The sequence below is a fragment of the Heterodontus francisci genome, chromosome 10, assembly GCF_036365525.1.
Source record: "Heterodontus francisci isolate sHetFra1 chromosome 10, sHetFra1.hap1, whole genome shotgun sequence".
In the NCBI taxonomy this organism is placed as follows: domain Eukaryota; kingdom Metazoa; phylum Chordata; class Chondrichthyes; order Heterodontiformes; family Heterodontidae; genus Heterodontus; species Heterodontus francisci.
This window is the reverse complement of record NC_090380.1, coordinates 100,781,106-100,803,415: the sequence shown is the minus strand read 5'-3', so window position 1 is coordinate 100,803,415 and position 22,310 is coordinate 100,781,106. Positions and strand designations below refer to the sequence as shown.

General features: G+C 43.4%; 1 protein-coding gene across 2 annotated transcripts in view; it reads right to left on the bottom strand.

Moving 5' to 3' along the window:
* Window positions 1-22,310, bottom strand: part of LOC137374683 (bromodomain and WD repeat-containing protein 3-like) — a 197,287-nt gene that overhangs the window by 112,601 nt on the left and 62,376 nt on the right. For both annotated transcript variants that reach the window (XM_068041166.1, XM_068041167.1), the window contains exons 15-16: window positions 11,729-11,863; window positions 157-285 (exon numbers count right to left, since the gene is read on the bottom strand). In XM_068041166.1, coding sequence (XP_067897267.1) covers window positions 157-285; window positions 11,729-11,863 — 264 coding nt within the window. The remainder of the gene's footprint in view (window positions 1-156; window positions 286-11,728; window positions 11,864-22,310) is intronic.

Genomic DNA, 22,310 nt, shown 5'->3' with positions numbered 1-22,310 from the left:
GATTCAATACGTTGAGATTATGTTGCTTTTACCTATATTAAGTACAGAAACATTACTTCATTTGTTTCATCAGGTATAAGTGCAACTGCAGACTGTGCAATTAAAATAGATACAAGTAATTGGAAGATCATAAAACAAAGCAATATAAAGGCTTACCTTTTCATACAATTTACTGCATCCAAACCCAAATATAAGCAGATGCCCATGTGAGTCTGTGCAGGCAAAGTGCTGGCCATCTGGTGAAAACTTGCAGTCAAATACAGCACCGTGACCTTGGCCTTCAATCTGTGAAAGAATCATGGATAAGTGATTTTAACCACTCCATGACACATACATAACTGCATTTTAAAATTTGGAAAATAGGACAATCAAAAATTAATTTAACATTTTTATTTAGAAGAATTTCAGGAGTTTCTATTTCAAATGGAAATTGGCGAAATAGATTTGATCTAATTCAACAGCTAAGCTTTTACTATTCCAAACAAATAATTTGTTCAAATGTAGGCAAATTAAGCAAAAGACAAGGATACCAAGCTAAAACAGTCATTTGTCTGCCTAATGAACTGTAATGAATGAAGGAACAAATATGATTAATGGTAAGCTGTCAGTGGAAAGCAACATAATTGCTAACAGGTTCCCAAGTTGCCATATCACTAAGGCAAACCCAGTAAACCAAGATTTGCTATAATTTTTCATGAATTGATAACTTGCATTTATGTACTGGAGGTTATTTTGGGCAACAGGTGAAAATAGGCACTAAGTGGGTACTACGCTATTAAGAAACGCCTGTGCAAAGTCTGGTTTTAGCCTGAAATTTTGCAACTAATTGCTTATTGCCATGAGTTAAATGTGCCTGGAGGTGCTTAACCAGAGACCTGCATATTTAGCATTCAAATGCAGATCAGGAACAATTTTCATGGAACGGTACACATAGCCTTTAGGTGCACAGTTCCACTGAAGGTGTAGAGTGCACTGGCTGACTGACAACGGCAGGTATCAGGATGGTTTAAGGACCATGGGAAAGTGCTCACAGGTTCTCGGATGGGGCACAGGAGATCCTAGTGAAGGAACAGAGAAGGAAGGCTGTCCTGTACAGCAGGGGAAGGCGGCAGCCACAGAGGCAAATACTGCAGTTGTGGGAAGAGATCGTCAGGTCACAGCCAGGAGCCCTGCTCCCAGGACATGGCTCTACTACCAGAAAAAAGTTAAAACAATTTGACATGAGTGGTCAAGCCAAGATCCCATCTTACAAGTACATTCTCAAGAACTGCACCATACCACCATTTAACTATATACTAGCATTCACACATCCCACAGGACTGCATCTTCCACAGGCAATACTCTCATCTTAAAGCTCTTCGGCTAAGTGGTGCATCACACACACACACACGCATGCACACACCTGCCAATCATTCATTCACAATTATCACTATTTCTCTTTTAGGACAAGATAGCACATAGCAGGACCAGAGGTGAAAGAAAGCACAACTTCATCACTTCCCTTGAGTAGGCAGTGCTGGCAGTGATCGAGGGGGGTGGCAGACACAGTGGGCACAGGCGGAGCAGGGGACATCTTGCCTAGAGGTTTCTGGCCACTCCCTCTTTCCTAAATTTCCACAACCATTCCTGATCCCTAATCCCCCAAACCTATCCTCACAAGCTCCCATACAACAGCAAAATACTGCAGATGCTGGAAATCTGAAATGAAAACAGAAAATGTGAAAATATTCAGCAGGTCTGACAGCATCTGAGGGGGGAGAAACAGAGTTCATGTTTCTAGTCAATGACCTTTTGTAAGAACTTGGAAAAGTTAGAGATGTAACAAATTTTAAATAGGCTGTGTTTGCTGACAACGCAACCACTAGGTGGCAATGTAGTGACATTTTTTTTAAGAGATACAGCACTGAAACAGGCCCTTCGGCCCACCGAGTCTGTGCCGACCATCAACCACCCATTTATACTAATCCTACACTAATTCCATATTCCTACCACATCTCCACCTGTCCCTATATTTCCCTACCACCTACCTATACTAGGGGTAATTTATAATGGCCAATTTACCTATCAACCTGCAAGTCTTTGGCATGTGGGAGGAAACCGGAGCACCCGGAGGAAACCCACGCAGACACAGGGAGAACTTGCAAACTCCACACAGGCAGTACCTGGAATTGAACCCGGGTCGCTGGAGCTGTGCGGCTGCGGTGCTAACCACTGCGCCGCCCCTGCGCAAATGCAGCCTGTGCCACTAAAACGTCATAGTCTGCGACGTGCAGGCAACTGCCAGAACTAAAGATGGCGCTGCTCAAATAATCACACAAAGGCAACGACAGCCCAATTGAAAGATGAGGTGCTGTTCCTTGAGCTTACACTGAGCTTCACGAGAACAGTGTAGGCGGCCAGTGGGAGTGGGTGAAGAATTAAAATGACAAGCAACTGGAAACTCGGACATGCTTGCAGACTTGCATTTACTTGTATTTCTTTCAATTTAGTGTACTGTATTCACTGTTCACAACGCAGTCTCCTTTACATTAGAGAAACCAAATGCAGATTAGGTAACTGCTGTGCGGAACACCTCATTCAGCCCAAAAGCTGACCCCGAGCTTCTGGTTGTCACACCAATCCAAGAGTATCCAAAATCCTGCAATGTCCATTTTCAAGTTCATAACTTCTCTTCCTCATCTACTTGGTGATATCTACAAACACACAATCACCTTCCAATCGTTTGTTCATGACATCCAACTCCACCTCTCCACTACCTGTATGTTCTCAGATTGCTTGTCATTAAATGCTGGATGAAATAGAATGGTAGAATTCCTTCCGAATGAGCATCAGGAAGCCCGACCCATTGTTAGATGTCAGCTGTGGCTCAGTGGTAGCACTCTGTGCACCGAGTCAAAGTTGTGAGATGAAGTTCCACTGCAGAAATTTAAACAGAGTCTGGGATGACATTCCAGTGCAGTAATTAGAGAGTGCTGCAGTGCCAGGGGTGTGTATTTCGAATCATACATTAAACTGGTGATCCATCTGCTAACTCAGGTGGACATAAAAGATCCCAAGTCACTATTTCAAAGATCAAGGGAGTTCTCCCCAGTGTCCTGGTCAATTTTTATCCCTCAACCAACATTACTAAAACAGATTATCTTGTCATCATCACATTGCTCTTTGTGGGACTTTGCGGTGTGCAAACTGGTTGTCATTTTTCCTACATTACAAGACATGCTATACTTCAAAAGTGTATTGGCTGTAATGTGCTTTGGGTCATCCATAATGTTGTGAAAGGAGCTATATAAATGCAAATTCTTTGTTTATCCTTGTAATCTCCATTCTCCCTGTCAGCCACTTGCTTAGGCAGAATTTGGCCATGTGAAACTTTCATGTCCTTTTAACCCAGAGCTGAGCTTCAAATTCCACATCCTATTAATCACCAAAACTGCTTACTTCTGGCTTTGCAACATTACCCTCTCCTTAAAAAAAACCCACTCAGAAACGTATCTGAAGAAAGGAATTCCTTTTCTCAAATCAATAAGAGACATAGAGTCATTACAGCACAGGAGGCGGCAGATTTGAAATATATTGTAGGGCAGGTCCTCTGAATCTGGGCTTTTGGCATATCCCTTCTCTCTTTTTTCCCATCATTGATGGCACAGCCCTCAGCTACCTCAGACCTACTATTGACTCTCTCTTTGGCTTTGCATTGTTGCCAAAGATAGGAAGAAACTTTTTCCCTTAGTGGAGGTGTCAATAACCAGGGGACATAGATTTAAGGTAAGGGGCAGGAGGTTTAGAGGGTATTTGGGGAAAAATGTTTTCACCCAGAGGGTGGTTGGAATCTGAAACACTCTGCCTGAAGGGGTGGTAGAGGCAGGAACCCTCAACATTTAAGTAGTATTTAGATGAGCACCTGAAACGCCATAGCAAACGAGGCTACCAGCCAAGTGCTAGAAAATGGGATTAGGATAGGTGCTTGATGGCTGGCACAGACACGATGGGCCTGTTTTTGTGTTCTATAACTCTACGATTCTAAGGCATTGCCAGTTGCAATGGGGGTGTCTGAGGTCATCATTTGCTGATGCAGAGGCTACTGTCACACACTCCTTCTCGCAATGGTGCTTTTCTTTGGCAATCTGAACATGTAGTTCTTCAAATTTCTGTGCTCCAGTGTGGTGACTTTGGTGCCAAGTGCTTCAGTCATGAGCAGACTGTTGCCAGCTGTTTGAACCAATCTGGCATGAAATGATGCCTCACTTGCATGAGTCCTTGTATCTTAACTTTGGCTGCCCAACAAGTCTCCTGATGCCATCAAGCTCGCCATACAGTGCATTTTTTGGTAGGCGACCATCATCCATTCTATCGATGTGGCCTAGCCATCATAGTCAACAATGTTTGAGCATTGCCATTGAAGAGGTGGACGCTGATTCAGTGGCTCTAAGGGAGACAGCAATGAGACTGAATTCCTTTGACAGAAATCTCTTTTCTTTCTAGAAAGTTCTCTGTGAGTGAAGGAGGTTTCTGTCCATTCTTTCTGGAAAGTTTTCTACTGACGCTCCCAGTCAGGCTTAAGTCAGAAAGCAGTCAGCAGACAGAGCTCGAAGCTTGCAAGGTTTGAGTGGTTCGTCTCCACCAGTTTAATATTCAGGTTTCCAGCTGGTGGATTAAAAAATCATCCTTTGATCTAGCACTTTTTCATGACACCTCCACACCAAGGCAAGTGAAATTCAACAATAGGAGCATTTCATTATAAAATTGCAAAAATAAAAACTATATACAAACACTCATCCTCAAACACTCACTTATCAATCTCACACTGCCATAGCTATGCTCTGGTTTAGTTTTCATCTGGGATGATTCTGTGCTGAGTTAGACTCTGGATAAAGTATCAGCTATCGCATTGTTTTTCCCTGTAATGTGGGTAATCATTAGGTGGTAAGGTTGCAAAAGCAGGCTCTATCAAAACAGCCTTGCATTCTGAGTTTTGAATTTCTTCACAAATGTCAAAGGAATGTGGTCAGTATAAGCTATGTCCTTCTCCACAGTAGAGCATCTCTTTTCATGTCTGTTTACTTTCTTGGAGAAATACCCAACTAGGTCTCCCAATGCCTGACTCACCTTGGAGCAGGACTGCACCTGTTCCTAGGTCACTAGCATCAATCCCATTATAAATGGTTTCTTAAAGATTGCAGCTGCTAGCACCAGTCCATTCGTTAAAATAGCTTTCAGCCTCTCGAAAGCAGTATGGCACCTCCCTGACTATACTACCTTCACTCTTTTCTGTAACAAGTCTGTCAGTGGGACGGCTATGGTGGTGAAGTTTGGGAGGAACTTGTGGTCAAACCCACACGTGCCCAAAAATCGCATCATTTTCCATTTGGCCATAGGCCAGGAAAATCCATCAACGCCTGTAACTTCACTGCTCTGGACAGCACCCACCATGACCCACAACATGCCCTAGGTAGGTTACCTGAACTTCAGCGAACTAGCTCTTTGCATGATTTACCACTAGGTCAGCCGACTGTAACATTCGGAACAGGGCTTCTAACTGTTCTAGGTAGTCTCCCCCAAGTGTCACTGCATACTGAAACACTACACAGTTGGGTAGGCCAGCCACCACCTGGTTCATCAGCCGTTGAAAGGTGGCTGGGATATTTGTTAATCCGAAGAGCATCATCTGACACTGGAATAAGCCGTCTGAGGTAACAAAAGCCAAGATCTCTTTAGCTCGGGTGGTTAAGGGAACATGACAGTATCCTTTTAACAAGTCTATCTTTGTTTTTTTTTTATATTTTAGAGATACAGCACTGAAACAGGCCCTTCGGCCCACCGAGTCTGTGCCGACCATCAACCACCCATTTATACTAATCCTACATTAATCCCATATTTCTACCACATCCCCACAATTCCCCTACCTATACTAGGGGCAATTTATAATGGCCAATTTACCTATCAACCTGCAAGTCCTTGGCTGTGGGAGGAAACCCACGCAGTCACAGGGAGAACTTGCAAACTCCGCAAAGGTAGTACCCAGAATTGAACCTGGGTCACTGGAGCTGTGAGGCTGCAGTGCTAACGACTGCACCACTGTGCTGTTTTGTCGATGACATTTCTTACTCTATCGATACAGTCTTCCAGGGGGGAATTGGGTAGGAGTCAGCTCTAGTCACTGCATTAACCTTCTTGTAATCATTGCAAAGCCTCGTTGAGCCATCGGGCTTGGGCATAAGCACAACTGGGGAACTCTAGCTGCTCTGACTCGGCTCAATTACCTTCTGCTCCAGCATGTTCTGAATTTCCTCCCGAACCTGGGTCAGTTTCCCAGGACCAAGGCAATAGGGATTTTGCTTTATGGGAAGGGTCTCTATTATATCCACATCATGTAGGGCTAGGGTTGTGCACCCTGGTTTGTCCCTGCAGATCTCTCTGAATGCTGTGAGCAGCCTGGCGAGGACTCCTCTCTGTTCTGTGTTTAAATAGGACAGTACGGTGTCTAATCTCCCCAACACTTTGGTGCTAGCGAACCGGACAGTAAGGGGTTCGATTTGGGAATCCTCCAGGCCTCCCTCTAACTCGTCCTCACTGTCCCTTTTGCCCTCCTCTTTCCTGACTGTCTGACAGACCTACGCTCGTCTCTGATACTGCTTTAACATATTGATGTGGCACAGGCTTTGCTTTTTCCTACAGTACCTTGGCGGCACCACTACCTGGTGGATCACTGTCCACTCTTCGTCCGCAGGTCTGTGAAGAGGTCTCCACTTCCTCATCAGCACCTCATTCCTTAAATAGTAGCACTCTGGAACACCCTCTGCTTCAGCTTCAGTTTGGGCAGTCTGTGCTAACATTTTTAAACATTGGGTGGGCTTATTGAGCCTTGACCAAGGAAGACCCGCTTAACACTTCCTTTGGTTTCTCTTAATTCCCGAACGATGTTTCGGATAACCAGACAGCAGCGTCATCCGTCTACAGCGCCAGTTCAGCCTCCTTTGACGGAGTTTGTTTCGCCATGGACTGGGTCACCACACAGTCACAGAAAATGCCACAGACCTTCCCCTGTAACTGCTCTGCCTCCCTGTCCTCTTTCAGCCTCTCTAAGACCACTGGGGAAGTTACCCGCCAGGGAAACTGACCCAGGTTCGGGAGAAAATTCAAAACATGCTGGAGCAGAAGGAGCAGGTCAACCCTGTCCACAGATAAACTAGAGACAGTCCCCACGGTTACCGGTCCTGAAGTAAGGTCACACTCCAGCTGCACCCGATATAAAGGTATGGCCATATACCTTTCCCTGATACCATTCACTAATACTTTGGCATTCAACGCACTCTCTGGGGGAAAGGTCATGCCTTTTCCCAGCAGATGGGATTGGATGGCCCATGTATCCCTAAGTATGACTATGGGCTTACTTTGCCTCACTTGAGGGGTTATGGGGTCATTTGTCCTTCGAACACAAAATCCTGGTAACTCTCAAGGATTTTAAGTTCTCTCACACTCTCAGCAGAATATTTATAGGGCCTTACTGCCGCAGTTAGAGCCACAGCCTGGTCTGCTGTACTTTCTATCGGGGCCCCTTTTCCTGACTAATCCTACAGGTTTTCCTCATACCTTCCAGCAGTCAGCTCGAAGGTGACCTGCCTTGTTGCAATGGAAACATACAGGCTTTCAGGCAACATTCCTATTCTCAGCACCTTCCTTTCTGGCCTGAGAAGGGTCCCGTGTTTCCAGTTTTCCGTTCCTGCCCATGGCTGTTCATCCTCCTATCACCCTCCCACCTTCTATCCTCCTCAGGTTTTTGGAAGTGACTAGGGCAGGGTTTCCCTGGGGGCAAGGGCTTGTGGTCAAGCTCAGAATTATCAGCTAGGGTGTTAAATGCCAGACAGCTTGTTGTGGAAGGATGATGCTGGAGCCTATCTTTACTCTGTTTCACATTTAATGTAGAGTAAAAAGATTACAAACATATTGCCCCTCACTCAAAATCTTCACCAGTCGCAGTAAGTGACTGCTTATAAGTGCTCAAGTAAGACCCCAATTAACACCCTTCACCTGTATACAATTAAACAATTGATACATAATTAACAGATTAACAAGGGTTGCTGGCTGCCTGTCTCTCAGAACCTTTTGTTCCTCTAGGTTTTTATGGAAAGGGGAAGCAAGTTTTTGAATTCCTTGAGGATCATCTCTCTACAGTTTTCATAAGTGGGCTCTATCTTAAGCGCCCATATCCATCAGTTGAAAGTGAGTTGCTTATGTCACGAACAGGCAGTTAATTTAAAAGCAAAATACTGCGGATGCTGGAAATCTGAAATAAAAACAACAAATGCTGGAACCACTCAGCAGGTCTGGCAGCATCTGTGGAAAGAGAAGCAGAGTTAATGTTTCGGGTCAGTGATCGGGTCAGTTCCAAAGAAGGGTCACTGGCCCGAAACGTTAACTCTGCTTCTCTTTCCACAGAAGCTGCCAGACCTGCTGAGTGGTTCCAGCATTTCTTGTTTTTAAGGCAGTTAATTTAATTTTTTCCCTCTGATCAAATTATCCTGTTTTTACAACCACCAGTCCGTAACTAGATTAGAGATTGAATTTCTTTCCCTCCCTTAAACCCTAATAGCAAATCACTGCTTCAAAAACATGGAGTTTAAAGTTAAAACAAAGAAGTAGGGTTTATTAACACACAAACTCGGGAAGGGGTTTAACTTAGTCACGCATGCTTACAAACATCCAGGGAAAGGTTAAAGGCATAAAGAAGGCAAGGACATTTACTGAATAGAAATATAAACTAACAAGAATTTCAGTTAAAAATAATGTCCATTTATATTATCAAAATAAAGAGTCCAAAAATTGGAGAAATGCCTAATAGGGGAGGAGCTGGAGAGATCTCTTCTCTTGCATTCTTTTATTCTTTGCACTCTCAAAGGTAATAATGGAGAGCGCTAAATTGCTGAAGTCACCTTATTTTAGACAGAGAGGAAACGTGTAAAAATCAGACCTTTTCTGCTGTTACTGCAGCTCGTCTTCGAGTTGGTTTGTTTCTTGCTGGATTTTTCAAAGTGTGGCTTCTCTTAAATTTTTCTTATTGAAAAGTCCTTGGAGAAAAGTCAATGCAGCTTGAAGACAGGCTGTGGCTTCTTCAGGGAGATGTGTCTCTCGCACACGGCAGCTGTATAACGGAGGACAGGCTGTACTCACCAATGGTCACAGTTTCGAGTCCACACAGGTTGGATAGGGATCTCCTGGGTCCTAAAGCTAGCCTCTTCTCAAGTGGCTGTCCCACCTGACCTCTCTCCTCCATTTTGACAATCAGAATACAGAAGTACAAACTTAAAACATGCTGCATAAAATGGTGGTTGGCATTAATACTCAAATGCACAACATAATTCGCAAGGGGGTTCGCATCAATTCATGACACATAACACTTTCAAACTTGATGTTGGTTTGTTCAGGCCTTTTTCAGAGAATTCATTTTTTTTGGCAGTACGCCTCCGGTACCAGCTCATGTGCGCTCAGGATCGCATTTTTGGTCATCTCAGTTTGATGATCTCTCATCAGGCAATAGGGAATAAACCTCATGATCTTTTCCTGCTAATTTGCTTTGCATAGCAGAGTCCAGCCCTCCTCTGGCCACTTCAACTGTTTTGTAAGCTTTTCAAATAAGATGAAAAATGCTTCCACAACCCCTCAACGAACTTTGGTATTAACTGAGAGAACTTTAAGAGTTCACCACTTGGTCCTGAGCTAGGCATAGTTCCCTAACTAGCAGTGCCTTCAATGGGTACACTGGGTCTTCCCCTATTCAATTCGAGCTGCCTTAACTCTCTTTCCTGCTTCTCCTTCTTGAAAGCTTTTTTCTCCCTTTCCTGGAATTCACTCTCCTCTTTCCATTTTTCTTTTTTTTTAACAACCTTTTTTTGCATTAATTTCATCTTAGTTTGTTCAGTTTGCTTACCCACTGTTTTTTTTCATGTTTGCACTTGCTGCTGTTCAATATTCAGTCCGTTAACACCTTTTCTGTACTAATGCTTTGTCTTTCAACACACCATTAACATATTGTTTGCCTTTGCTCCATGACCTTTTGGTCAGCTATGTGGCCTTGTCCAATCTACACCTTCTCCTTTGTTATCTCTTGCCCCACCCCCACCTCACTTGTTTATAACCTGCGACATTTTTAATATTTGTCAGTTCCGAAGAATGGTCGCTGACCCGAAACGTTAACTCTGCTTCTCTTTCCACAGATGCTGCCAGACCTGCTGAGTGGTTCCAGCATTTCTTGTTTTTACTCCTCTTTCCATTCCTGTCTCTCCCTTTTTCTTTTTCTTGGAATTTTAGCTCTAGTCTCTGCAGTCCCAGCTGAATCTTGGCTAATGCTATTCTGTCTGTTTCAGATTCTATGCCTGTCCCCGGTTCTTCAGTTTCAATTTCAAAATGATTGGCCACAAGTTTTAGGATTTCTGGTTTCCTAGCTTTCGGATGGATATTTATCTCTAAATGCCAAGCTATACTCAACGGATAGGGCTTTTAAAATGTCCCAAGTTACTTCACTCTGTTCTAGGAAAGTATTGGCCTCGAATGTGGACATTTTAGTACTCGAGCACTGAAGAAAATATGTATTGAAGTTCATTTTTAAAATTATTGCTAGGGATCAATTTGATTTCCTGCTTCCAATTTCTCATTTGTCTTTGAGTTTGATCTTGGACGTAGAAACCCCAAATTTCTGTTATGATCAGGTGAGGAGGGGTCGAAGGGTTTCCCTCTTTTCCCTCTCCTTGTTTGACCACAACTGATTTTTTTTTTAAGTGGACATACTTGCCAATTCGGAGTGTATTTACTTGTTTACGCGCCGTAATCATTAAAAAAAGCTAATCAGACAGGTTTCCTTGACTTTAACAAAGAAAGAGGTTAACTTTATTGTACTTAAACCGATCGAAATAAAAATAATAAAATACACTCCAGCTTTCACTTACCCACACACACACACACACACACATACATACAGATAGATTACAGAGTGGAGAAGGACAGATTGGTGAAATTGGAGTCCAGAGAAATAAAAGGGCTATACAGTCTGTGGACATCGGTGACTCGGCTAGCTTCAGGCTGAATTCAGGGTCCTGAGGCTTCCTGATTTGAAGAGGTGGTCACTGATTTAGTGGTTCTCCGGGAGACAGCAATGTGACTGAATTCCTTCGAGAGAGATCTCGGTCTGTTCTTTCTGGAAAGTTCTCCACCCGCAATAGCTTCCCTGTCAGGCTTAAGTCAGTAAGCACAGTCATCCGATAGAGTTCGAAGCTTGCAAGGTTTTGAGTGGTTCATCTCCACCAGTTTAATATTCAGGTTTAAAGGCGGAAGATTAAAAAAAGTCACCCTTTGACCGAGCACGTTTTTGTGACACATTGTAGACATGAACTTGAGTACGTTCCTCCATAAGCACCAGTGGCCGTGTCACCAGTCACCCTCATAATTTTGTCTGTCACCTTAAAGTTGCTTGCTGTGGCTGCTACAACAGATAACGCTGGGGGTCAAGAGAGGAGCAATGTCTGAAGCCATAGAAAGAATGTGGATATTCAATGAATAAAAATGCTATTATTGTCTCTGAGCACCCCTATACAGATTTGAGGGAAATGACTAAGGATCAAAGAAAGAGAGATTCTACTTGGTAGACACAAGAATCCCACTTACACGAAAAGATTGAAAGTTTTCCAAACTTAAGAAAAATGTTGGACCCCTCTCCTCTTCTGCTTTGTACACTTACCATGTTAAAGTAGTGGTAAGATTTTGTGCCTTTAGTAATGTCCCAAATAAAGATATTGCCATCATGGCCAGCAGACAAAATAATTCTCGAGTCAAATGGATGTGGCTCCAAAACAAACACTTCATCTTCATGACCCTAAAACATAAGAGAAATTTATTAGATTGTAATACCATTTAAAATGGAATTATATATTTTGAGACTGGTAGCTTTTCACACAATGAATACATTTGAGCACGGCCCTGTGATCCATCTTCACTCAATTAATCTAGTTTCTCATCCCCCACAATCCAGATATGCAACTGTTTAAATGGTTTCAGGATTCAGGCACACACAATAACGTCTGATTGTACTTAAGCAATTTGCAGTTGTTGAACAAGTTGCATCCATACCAAGTAATGGAGGCAATTGCCTGGTCTAACACTGACTGCTCAACAGTTGAATTTCTCTGCATCAAAAAAGGCCTTTACATTAGTACAGCCGCAAATATAAGGCCCACCCAAGATAATAAAATGTTTATTTCACAGTTAATATGCAAATGTGACTTCCTTTCAGTCGGCCAGATTTAGAACCCGTTCTAATCATTAAATTCTACTATGCGCAACTGTCACAGTATACCATCACCTTACAGCAGCAAATCAGCCTGCACAGGGAGAACAAAACAAAAAAAACTCTAAAGGTGTACGAGCACAGATGTAATGCTGGAATTACAAACATGAGTATTCATAAAAATCCTGTTGCTTGGTTATTCAAAATAACAGCACAAGTTGCAGAGAAGGAATCCTTGATACTCATGTTTATGAAGGAAAAACATGCTGACTGCAGAATGATTGCAAATGCATGGGATTTGGATAATTACTTACCTCGTTCTGAAAACTTTGTATTTGATGAATGCAACAGAATCAGAAATTTACGAGAAAGGAGGAGGCCAGTCAGCCCATCATGTCTGTGCCCCCCTCCCCAGAAAAAGATATCCAATAGAATCCTATTTTCCAGCTTAGGCCTATAGCCTTGTAGGTTACAGCACTCCAAGTGCACATCGAAGTACTTTTTAAATTGAGGTGAAGGTTTCTTCACCAACCACACTTTCAGGCAGTGAATTCCAGACCCCCGCCACCCTCTGGGTGAAAACATTTCTCAATGCCCCTCTAATACTTCTGCCAATTACTTAAAATCTACATCCCCCGGTTACTGATTGCCCTACTAAGGGAAGAGAGGTCCTTCCTATCCACATTGGCTAGGCCCCGCATAATTTTATACACCTCAATTAAATCTCCCCTTGGCTTCCTCTGTTCCAAAGAAAACAACCCCAGCTGATTCAACCTTTCCTCATTGCTAAAATTGTCCAGTCCTGGCCAATGTTCCCTGTAAGCTGTGGAGCAACCCATAAGTCCCCGCACAGGCTGTGCACAAGTTGGCCCTTTTAAGTTACCGTGTGTACACAGCCACAAAGAAAAATCTGAAGGGGCCACACACTTAAAAAAAAAAGATTTCCAGCATCCGCAGTATTTTGCTTTTATTACACAGTCTTCTACGTTGGCCTAACTACTGGTTTATGCAGTTCGAGAATTGCCTCCCTGCTCTTCTATTCTAAGCCTTGGCTAATAAAGGAAAATATGGTTTATGCCTTCTAAACCAGCTTTCCTACCCATCTTGCTACCTTCTGGAATCTGTGGACATACACTCCAAGATCCCTCTGTTCCTCTATACTTCTCAGTATCCTACCATTTATTCTGTATTCCCTTTCCTTGTTTGCCCTCCGCAAATGCATTACCTTACATTTCTCCAGACTGAATTCTGTTTGCCACTTTTCTACTCACCGGACCAGTCCATTGATAGCTTCCACAGTCTACAGCTTTCTTCCTCACGACCAACTTTTTGTTTTTAAACACCTGCAAACTTCGTAATCATGCCCCCTATATTTAAGTCTTAGTCACTGATATATACCTCGAAAGGCAAGGAACCTAGTTCTGAGCACCGACGAACACCACTGGAAACAGCCTTCTAGTCAGAAAGACACCCGACCATTACGTTTTGCTTCCTGCCACTGAACCAATTTTGGATCTAACTTGCCACTTTTCCTTGGATCTCATGGGCTTTTACTTTTCTGGCCAGTCTGCCATGTGAGACCTTGTCAAAAGCCTTGCTAAAATCCATGTAGACTAACTACATCAAACACCCTACCCTCATAGACCCTCCTCATTACCTCCTCAAAAAGTTCAAGTAAGTTAATCCAGCATGGCCTTCCTTTAAAAAATTCCAACTGACCTGGATTCATCTGTGCCTGTCTAAAGATGATTATACTGCCAGTCAGATTTTTTTCTTGCCAATAATTTGCCCATCACCATGGTTGGACTGACTGGCCGGTCTATCCTTGCTTTCTTTTTAAACAATGGTAAAAGGTTAGCAGTCCTCCAGCGCCACACCTGTAGCCAGATAGGGTTGGAAAATGTTGGTCAGAGCCTCCGCTATTTCCTCCCTTGCTTCTTTTAACAACCTGAGGCACATTTCATCCGGGCTGGCAATCTATCTACTTTCAAAGTTGTTAAACCCCTTCATATTCCCTCTCTCACCATGTATACACCAGCCAACACACTACTCCTCTTCAACTACAATGTCTGCATTGTTCCCCTCTTATGTGAAGATAGACACAAAATATTTATTTCGAACGACGCCCACATCTTCCACCCCCACATACAGGACACCTTTTGGTCTCTAATAGGCCCTACTCTTTCTATTGTTATCGTCTTGCTCTTTATGTATTTATAAAATATTTTTGGGTTTTCCTTGACTTGCCAATACTTTTTCCTGTCCTCTCTTTGCTTTCCGAATTTCCTTTCTAATTTCATCATTGAACTTTCTATATTTCTCCAAGCTGTCTGCAGTATACAGCTCCCAGTATCTTACATAAGCTTCCCTGTTATTGCCTTATCCTACATTCTATGCTCCTTGACATCCAATGGACTCTAGATTTGGGAGTCCCACCCTTTTTCTTTGTTCTGAACTTTATCTCCCCCTTGAATACCGCCAACTGTGCTGACACTGATTAACCTTCAGCTGTCTACTTTGGCTAATTCACATCTCAGTTTCTTAAAGTTTGCCTTCCCCAATTTAAAACTTTTACTCTTGGGCTACCTTTATCCTTTTCGATAACTATGCTAAAGTGAACTGAATTAGGAACACTACACCAAAATTCTCTTCCAGTCATACTTCCTATCTGTACCCTCAGCTCATCTGCCTTATTCATTGAACTCCTTGTATTGAAGTATATAACATTCAGCAATGCCAGAAGTTCCTTTATTTTCTAGACTTTGTTTCCTCTGCCTTGCACGTGCACTTAGTAAATTTCTGTCTTCTATTTCCAGCTTTGCTTCTCTCCCTTCTAAATCTATGCTTAAGTTCCCAGCAAGTCTCCAGCAATGATGTTGGTCCCGGTCCTGTTGAGATGCTAAGCGTCCGGCTTGTACAAGTTCCACATTCCCTCGAACCGGTCCCAATGCCCCAGGAATCTAAAGTCCTTCCTACACCATCTCCCTTGCCACACATTCATCTGCACTATCCTATTTCTATACTCACTAGTGCCTCAATAGTTCTGGAAGTCAGCACAAAAATCCCAGAGACAAAAGCTTTACTTCCTCAAGAATACAAGAGGGCAATAGTTCGGTACTTGCAACCTAAAATTTTCAAAACATCATGGTCAATCATCACATTATTACTTGGACTTATTTATATTTATTTTAGAGATACAGCACATAGAGAGTCGGCCCACCGACTCTGTGCTGACCATCAACCACCCATTTATACTAATCCTATACTAATTCCATATTCCTACCACATCCCCATCTGTCCCTATATTTCCCTACCACCTACCTATACTAGAGGCAATTTATAATGGCCAATTTACCTATCAACCTGCAAGTCTTTGGCATGTGGGAGGAAACCGGAGCACCCGGAGAAAACCCACACAGACACAGGGAGAACTTGCAAACTCCACACAGGCAGTACCCAGAATTGAACCCGGGTCCCTGGAGCTGTGAGGCTGTGGTGCTAACCACTGCGCCACTGTGCTGCCCATAAGTTAATTTTTGGGGGGGGGGGGGGGGGGGGGGAGGTTGGGGGAGAAGAGGGAATTTATAATTTCCCATCAAGTGCTGCATGCTACAGCAACTGGTGTTGTCACAACTTGAACAGAGAAAATTAACCCAGACGACTTCTCACCACCACAAGGAAAAACTGCCATTGAGCCAGGAAGAATTGATTGAAGGAGTGACCAAAGGCTTGGTCAAAAAGGTCGATTTTAAAGGAAGATCACCAAGGGGTAAGGTGGGAGAATGGTGGAAGAAGAAAGTGACATACATAAGGCTGGAGTCACAGAAACAGAGAGTTTTAGGGGCTGTATGACTGAACAAAGTCACGGGCATAGTCAGGGAATTAAACATTAAGAGGAGAATTTTAAAGTTAAGCCATTGAGAGACCAGGGGCCAATGTATATAGCAAGGAAGAGAGTGAGGTGTGAACAGGACTTGGTCCGGGTTAGATAACACATGGCAAAGTTTCAGATGAGCTCAAATTTAAAGAAACTGAAGGATGGGATGTCAACGAGATCATCAGAATAATCGTCTAGCGGCAACAAAGACAAAAATAAGAATTTCAATAGCACTGGGCTGCAGCAGGGGCAGAAGCAGTTGACGTTACAAAGGCAGAAGTAGGCAAGTTTTCTGATGGAAAGGATATCCGGTCAGAAGTTCAGCTCAGGATTGACCAGAATGGCAAAACTGCCAACAGTGATTCTCAGCTTAAGTAGATGAAGTCAGTGATGAGGGCCAAAGACAAAGGTATGGATTTTGGAGACAATAATAAATTCAACACACTTGGAGGAGGAGGTATATTGGAAGTAGTTGATAAGGATTGAGGGTGTGAACAGTTATAGCGGCTTATGTGAGACCTCAGAATGGACACATGTGCTGTGAGGAGACATCAGGTAAAGTTCAGCAGAGGCTGTTATTAGGGTCGGTTTGCAGTTAGTCCAGAGGAAACCCAAATAATGGGAAGCTTTAATTTTAAAAACTTATTCTCTCCCCTCCCCCATAAAAACTTCCCTCTTGCTAGCATTATGAATCAGATCCTCCCTATTTATTTTCCAACCTTTATAAAATAAGCACTTATTAAAAAAAAAACTCTCCCCTAAACATTAAGAAAGATGCAATGCCCACTTACTTAATTCAGTCACAAACGTTTCAGGCACATTTACTAAAAGGTACTTCAAAAAGCAAACACAAACAAAATGGAGCTCTAATTGCAGTGGCATCATATAACCTCTACACATATTTAAAGAAACTGCTTTTACATTGCTGAATTGGTTTTAGAAAAGCAGTGCCACACCAGCCACCCAATACCACTCTTCCCCATTTACTTTGCCACCAGCACCAGGCATCAGTAAAGGCAACAATTCACAAAGACCATAAAAAAGTTGGTCACCACTGCAAGTAAACAAATAACTCATTTCATACTTTCAAGTGATGATGGGAGAAGCCTTAATGTGCCATCAGCTACACTAAGACAAAAGTAAATATAACTAACATTCTTCAAAGTATTCAAGCCACTTAAATATCACCTGGACAAAATATTATTTCAGTTGTAAATTTTGGCTCATATGAAATAAAAATTAGCATCTCTATGAGGGGAATTCTTCCACGTACAAAAGTCATGTTAAGCACACACACTGTTGTTTCAAGCAACCTTTCATCTCTTCGCCCATTTTACCCCAACTTCATAAGCTTCTGAGCCACAAGATACTCTTATAGCTTTCAGAACTGCTTGCCAAATACATGAAAGTGTTGCATTTTCTATGGCATTGAATTTTGTTCTGATGAAAGGTCACAGACCTGAAACATTAACTCTGCTTCTCTCTCCACAGATGCTGCCTGACCTGAGTATTTCCAGCATTTTGTTTTTATTTTAAATACGGAATTTGCCTCTAATTTCACAGTACATGATTTTACAACCTCCCAACCCCTCCAAGGATGTGGGTAAATGAGCAAGAGGAAATTAAGGAAATAAAAGCATTTACATCAATGGTAATTTTGGAATCTGAAATCACAGTATATATAAATTATTTCGTCTCCACACCTAGCTCTTTCATCTACATGCTTTGAGTCCAACGCAGCCAGGAAAAGGCAAAATCAACTCATGAATAAAACTGACTTAAGTTTCATTAGTTCAAAATGATATATTGGAAAAAAAAGTTGGGCGTTATCTTTAATGAGCACTCTGAAAACTACAGGAAACTTTCCTATCTTTTCAGCCTGTATATATACACACACAAAAGCAATTATTCAAATATTAATATTTGTTAATTTTTTTTAAATAGCCATAATGTAAAACAGTAACAAAAACAAAGAATCGAACGAAGAAATTGTACTACAGCAACATTCAACAGTCTCTTGCTGATATTAATGTTCCTCTTCAATGGGGAAGCAATAGACTCTGCTACTAAACTACTGATTTTCCTATCCAGCTCATCTTATTCAGATATGCTCATCAATTCTGCCTTACACACAATACAATCTTAATTAATCTCAGTCTTTCTCACTTGAAGTATTTACTAACTTAATACGAAAACTGTTGGCACAATATCATGTTCAGCTAAATGTTACATATTGCTATATTGTTCATAATCTAAGCAGCCCTTTTAATCAATTATCAATATTCAGCTTGGTTCATTTGGTAGCACTCTGATCTTTGAGTCAGAATATCATAGGTTAAAAACTAGGATATGAGCACATAATCTAGGTTGTAATTTCCACATAGTACTGAAACAATGCTATATCATCTGAACTGCAGTCTTCTGAATGAAACATTAAATCATATGCCTGTTCCCATGTCAATATTCAAAGAGCAGGGAATCCTGATCAACATTTATCTCTCGTTACGGCCAGGTGAGGAGGGAGTCTCAGGCTCCCCTTTTGTCCCTTCTCTCGTTTGACCGCAACAGGGTTTATCCTTTTTTTTTTAAAACATTGAGTGCCTGCTCCAGTTCCTCTAATGTAATTGCAAAAGAAACAGACAGGTTTTCTTGAGTTTAACGAAGAAAGATGCAAGTTTATTACTCTTAACACTCTAACCCGGTTAAAAGTATACTACACATTCACACGAGAGTCACACACACACACACAAATAGATTACAGAGGGAAAATAAATTTGGTGGTTGGATTAAAGTCCGGAATAAATGGAAATTAAATACAGTTTGAGTGTTCAAGTCTTCAGCTGAAATTGTATTCCTGAATTCCTATCTGGGCCACGTGCACGGTGGTGGGCTTGCTTTGCTCAGAGCTCCTGAAGGCAGAAGAGGGGGTGGATTCTCATCCACTGGTTGCTGGCTGTGGCAGTCTGTAGGCTCGAGGGGGGTTCCCAGTCACAGACAGATCTTCCCTTGATACTTTCTGGGGAGAGAGCCTGCTTCATTGATGACTTTCAGTTACCGCTCTCTGCTGTCTGTGTGACAAGGCTGACAGATTCTCCAGAGCTGCACAGGCAGTCATATGAACCTATCAAGCCCCTTTGTTTGTGCTTTTTTTTAAGGCTGGTTGCTGATGTACTGCACCACCTAGTGGTTGCGCTTAGCACATGTGCAAATGCAGCCTCTTCCACTGAAAGGTCACTGTCTGCGACGTTAAGGCAGCTGCCAGGATTAAAGCTGGCACTGCTCAATTTATCACAGAAAAACAACTTCAACATAAAAACCCCCTCTATCGGTCCCTCTTGCACCCATCTTCTCACTGCTGACTCCCCTCTGCCTTTTCTTAAGCACTTGCTACAGCCTCGCCGTTTCCCCCCCCCCACCCTTCCCCAGCCACTCGCTCTAGACCTCACCACTGCTCCCCCGCCCTTCCCCTCCCCTCAGCCAATTGTTCCCTGCTCCTCGCCTCCCTGCTGCTTGCACCCCCAACCCCCTCTCCAGCCACTCGCCCCCTGCTTCGCACCCCCCCCCGCCCCCTCCAGATGCAAGCTCTAGGCTGCGCCACTTCCCTCCTCTCAACCACTCGCTCCAACGTTCAATCGTTCTCTGTCATGCTGCCCGAAGATGCAAGGCAGGCCGCGAGGGGTGATTGGGTGACGTAGGAGCGAGTGGCCGAGAGGGGGCAAACGGCGTGACCTGGAGCTACCGGATTGGGGGGGGCGGGGGGGAGCAAGCAGCTTGACAGCGGCGGCGAAGTGAAGAGCGGGGAACAATCGGCGGATGGGAGTGGGTGGGGTGGGGGGAAGCAGTGGCGAGGTCCGGAGCCAGTGGCTGAGGGGAGGGAATGGCCAGTGGGGAAGAGAGGAAGAAAGCATCGAGGGCGGGAGCCGAGGGGGGAGCACAGCCAGTGGGGTGGGAGAGTAGCTGAGCGGGGGATAGCGGGCGGGGGGAGCAAGTAGCAGGGATCGAGCTCCAGCCTCATTCAGCCGCTCGATGACGTTGGCGTTATGCGGAGACGCATGCGCCAATTAGTCCTGGCCAGACTGGCTGCGCATGCGCAGCATTTCACTGAGAGCAGGAGACCATTTGCTCAGGTGGTAGCTTGGAGTGTTCTGATGACGTCGGCGGGCCGCTACATTGTCAGGAGTCAGTTTGTTTTTTTTAATGAGATTCTTCTGGAATCTTCTTTGAGGTTACAGGTGCTACTTGTTTCAAGATGTCCAGTCACACTTGGAGGGGAGTTGGCTCTTTCAAAGTCAATGTGTGTAGATGGTCCTGATGAACATGTTGATAAGGCCATTCTAGGTCAATCACTGACAGCCAACCATTGTTCTGGCTAGGCTGGGTGAGAATTTTCATCTCCAGCTTTAATCTTCTGGTGTTTCAAATGTAAATTGCAGTGGCCATCTTTGCTGCCAGTTTTTTTTTAAAGTTACTTCTAAGACTTTTCTATTAAAAGTCTAATGTAAAGTTCCAATGAAATTAATATTTCCCCTTTGGCATGTAGGCTTTTCATGAAACCCTCAATGAACACCCAATTTACTCGTTATTCATTACACTGTTGTTTATGCAATCATGCTGTGAACAAATTTGCTGGGGTGTTTGCCTAACATTAAATACAATTCAAAAGTAATTCATTGGCTTAAAAATCATGAGGGGGTCTGACAGAGTAGATAGGGAGAAACTGGTCCCACTCATGAAAGGATCAAGATCAAGCGGGCACAGATTTAAGGTAATTAGCAAAAGAAGCAATGGCGACACGATCAAAAATGTTTTCACGCAGCGAGTGGTTAGGACCTGGAATGCAGTGCCAGAGAGTACAGTAGAGGCAGGTTCAATCGAGGCATTCAAAAGGGAATGAGATAGTTCCCTGAAAAGGAAGAATGCACGGGGTTATGGGGAGAAGGCAGGGGAATGGCATGAAGTGAATTGCTCACTCAGAGAGCCGGTGCAGACACGATTGGCTGAATGGCCTCCTTCTGTGTTGTAACAATTTTGAGATTCTGAAATCACTTTAGAATATCTCAAGGACATGAAAGGTTCCACATAGACCCAAATCCATTTTTCTTACTATTTTCTTCACTTTTTGTTCATTTCTGATTTCATCCGTGCATTTTAAGTTTTCTTTGACCCAAAAAACCTAAAAGAAGAAAAGGAAGGTTTGCACTTATATAGCGCCTTTCACAACCGCAGAAGATGAAGTGCTTTACAACCAGTGAAGTACTTTTGAAATGTAGCCACTGTTGTGAAGCAAGAAACACGGCAGACAATTTGTACACAGCAAATTCCCACAAATAGCAATGGGACGATGGGTCAACCAGACAATGGGGGCTAAATAGGATAGTCCCCAAAAACCAGCACTGGGATCGCAATGCAGGACCCGAGACCATGTTTTCGATGCAGGCAGCAAGCCAATTTTGTGCTGCCTGCTAATGTGCATGAATACTGTGTACAGCCAGTGCTAAATGCGCTGCTGAGTGGCTGCACACATCTACTGAGGGCTCAATATTTGTGGTCCAGCCTGCACAGCTGAAAGCCAGTCTGCACCTCAAAGGGAAGGTGCATTTTGATTGGAGCTGATGCTGCAAGTATTTGTGAAAGAGTGCCCGAGCAGGAAGAAGAGTGAATCATTGCACAACAGGGGAGAGAGCAGGCTTTAAAGTTCTTTGGTGCTGTACTTGATGACTTTGTGCAGGTGGTGGAGAGGAGCAGAGAGATCCTCTATCCACAAGGGTCCAGGAAGCACACCATACAAACTGCAAAGATAGTGGGAGTACTTAGCCATGCAGGTCAAGCCAGGAGTCTAGCCCCAAGGATCTGGATGCAATGCCGAAAGGAGTTCAAATGACCTCACACAAATGGTCAAGGTCAGTAAATGCATCTTCAAATGCCATATCCAACCTAGTGCACCACTAGGCTCACTATGCTCAATGCACCACAACCCATCACTCACCTACCAACAATCTCTATCGATTACGACTCCTACCTAACATTCACAACTTCACCTCACTCTCATACACTTAGCACTGCTGTAAGCCTCACACCCATATCTCATAGCTTGGACACACTGCCAGGTATTCAACCATGACAGGCACATGGCCCAAACAGATTGCGTCACACTCACTG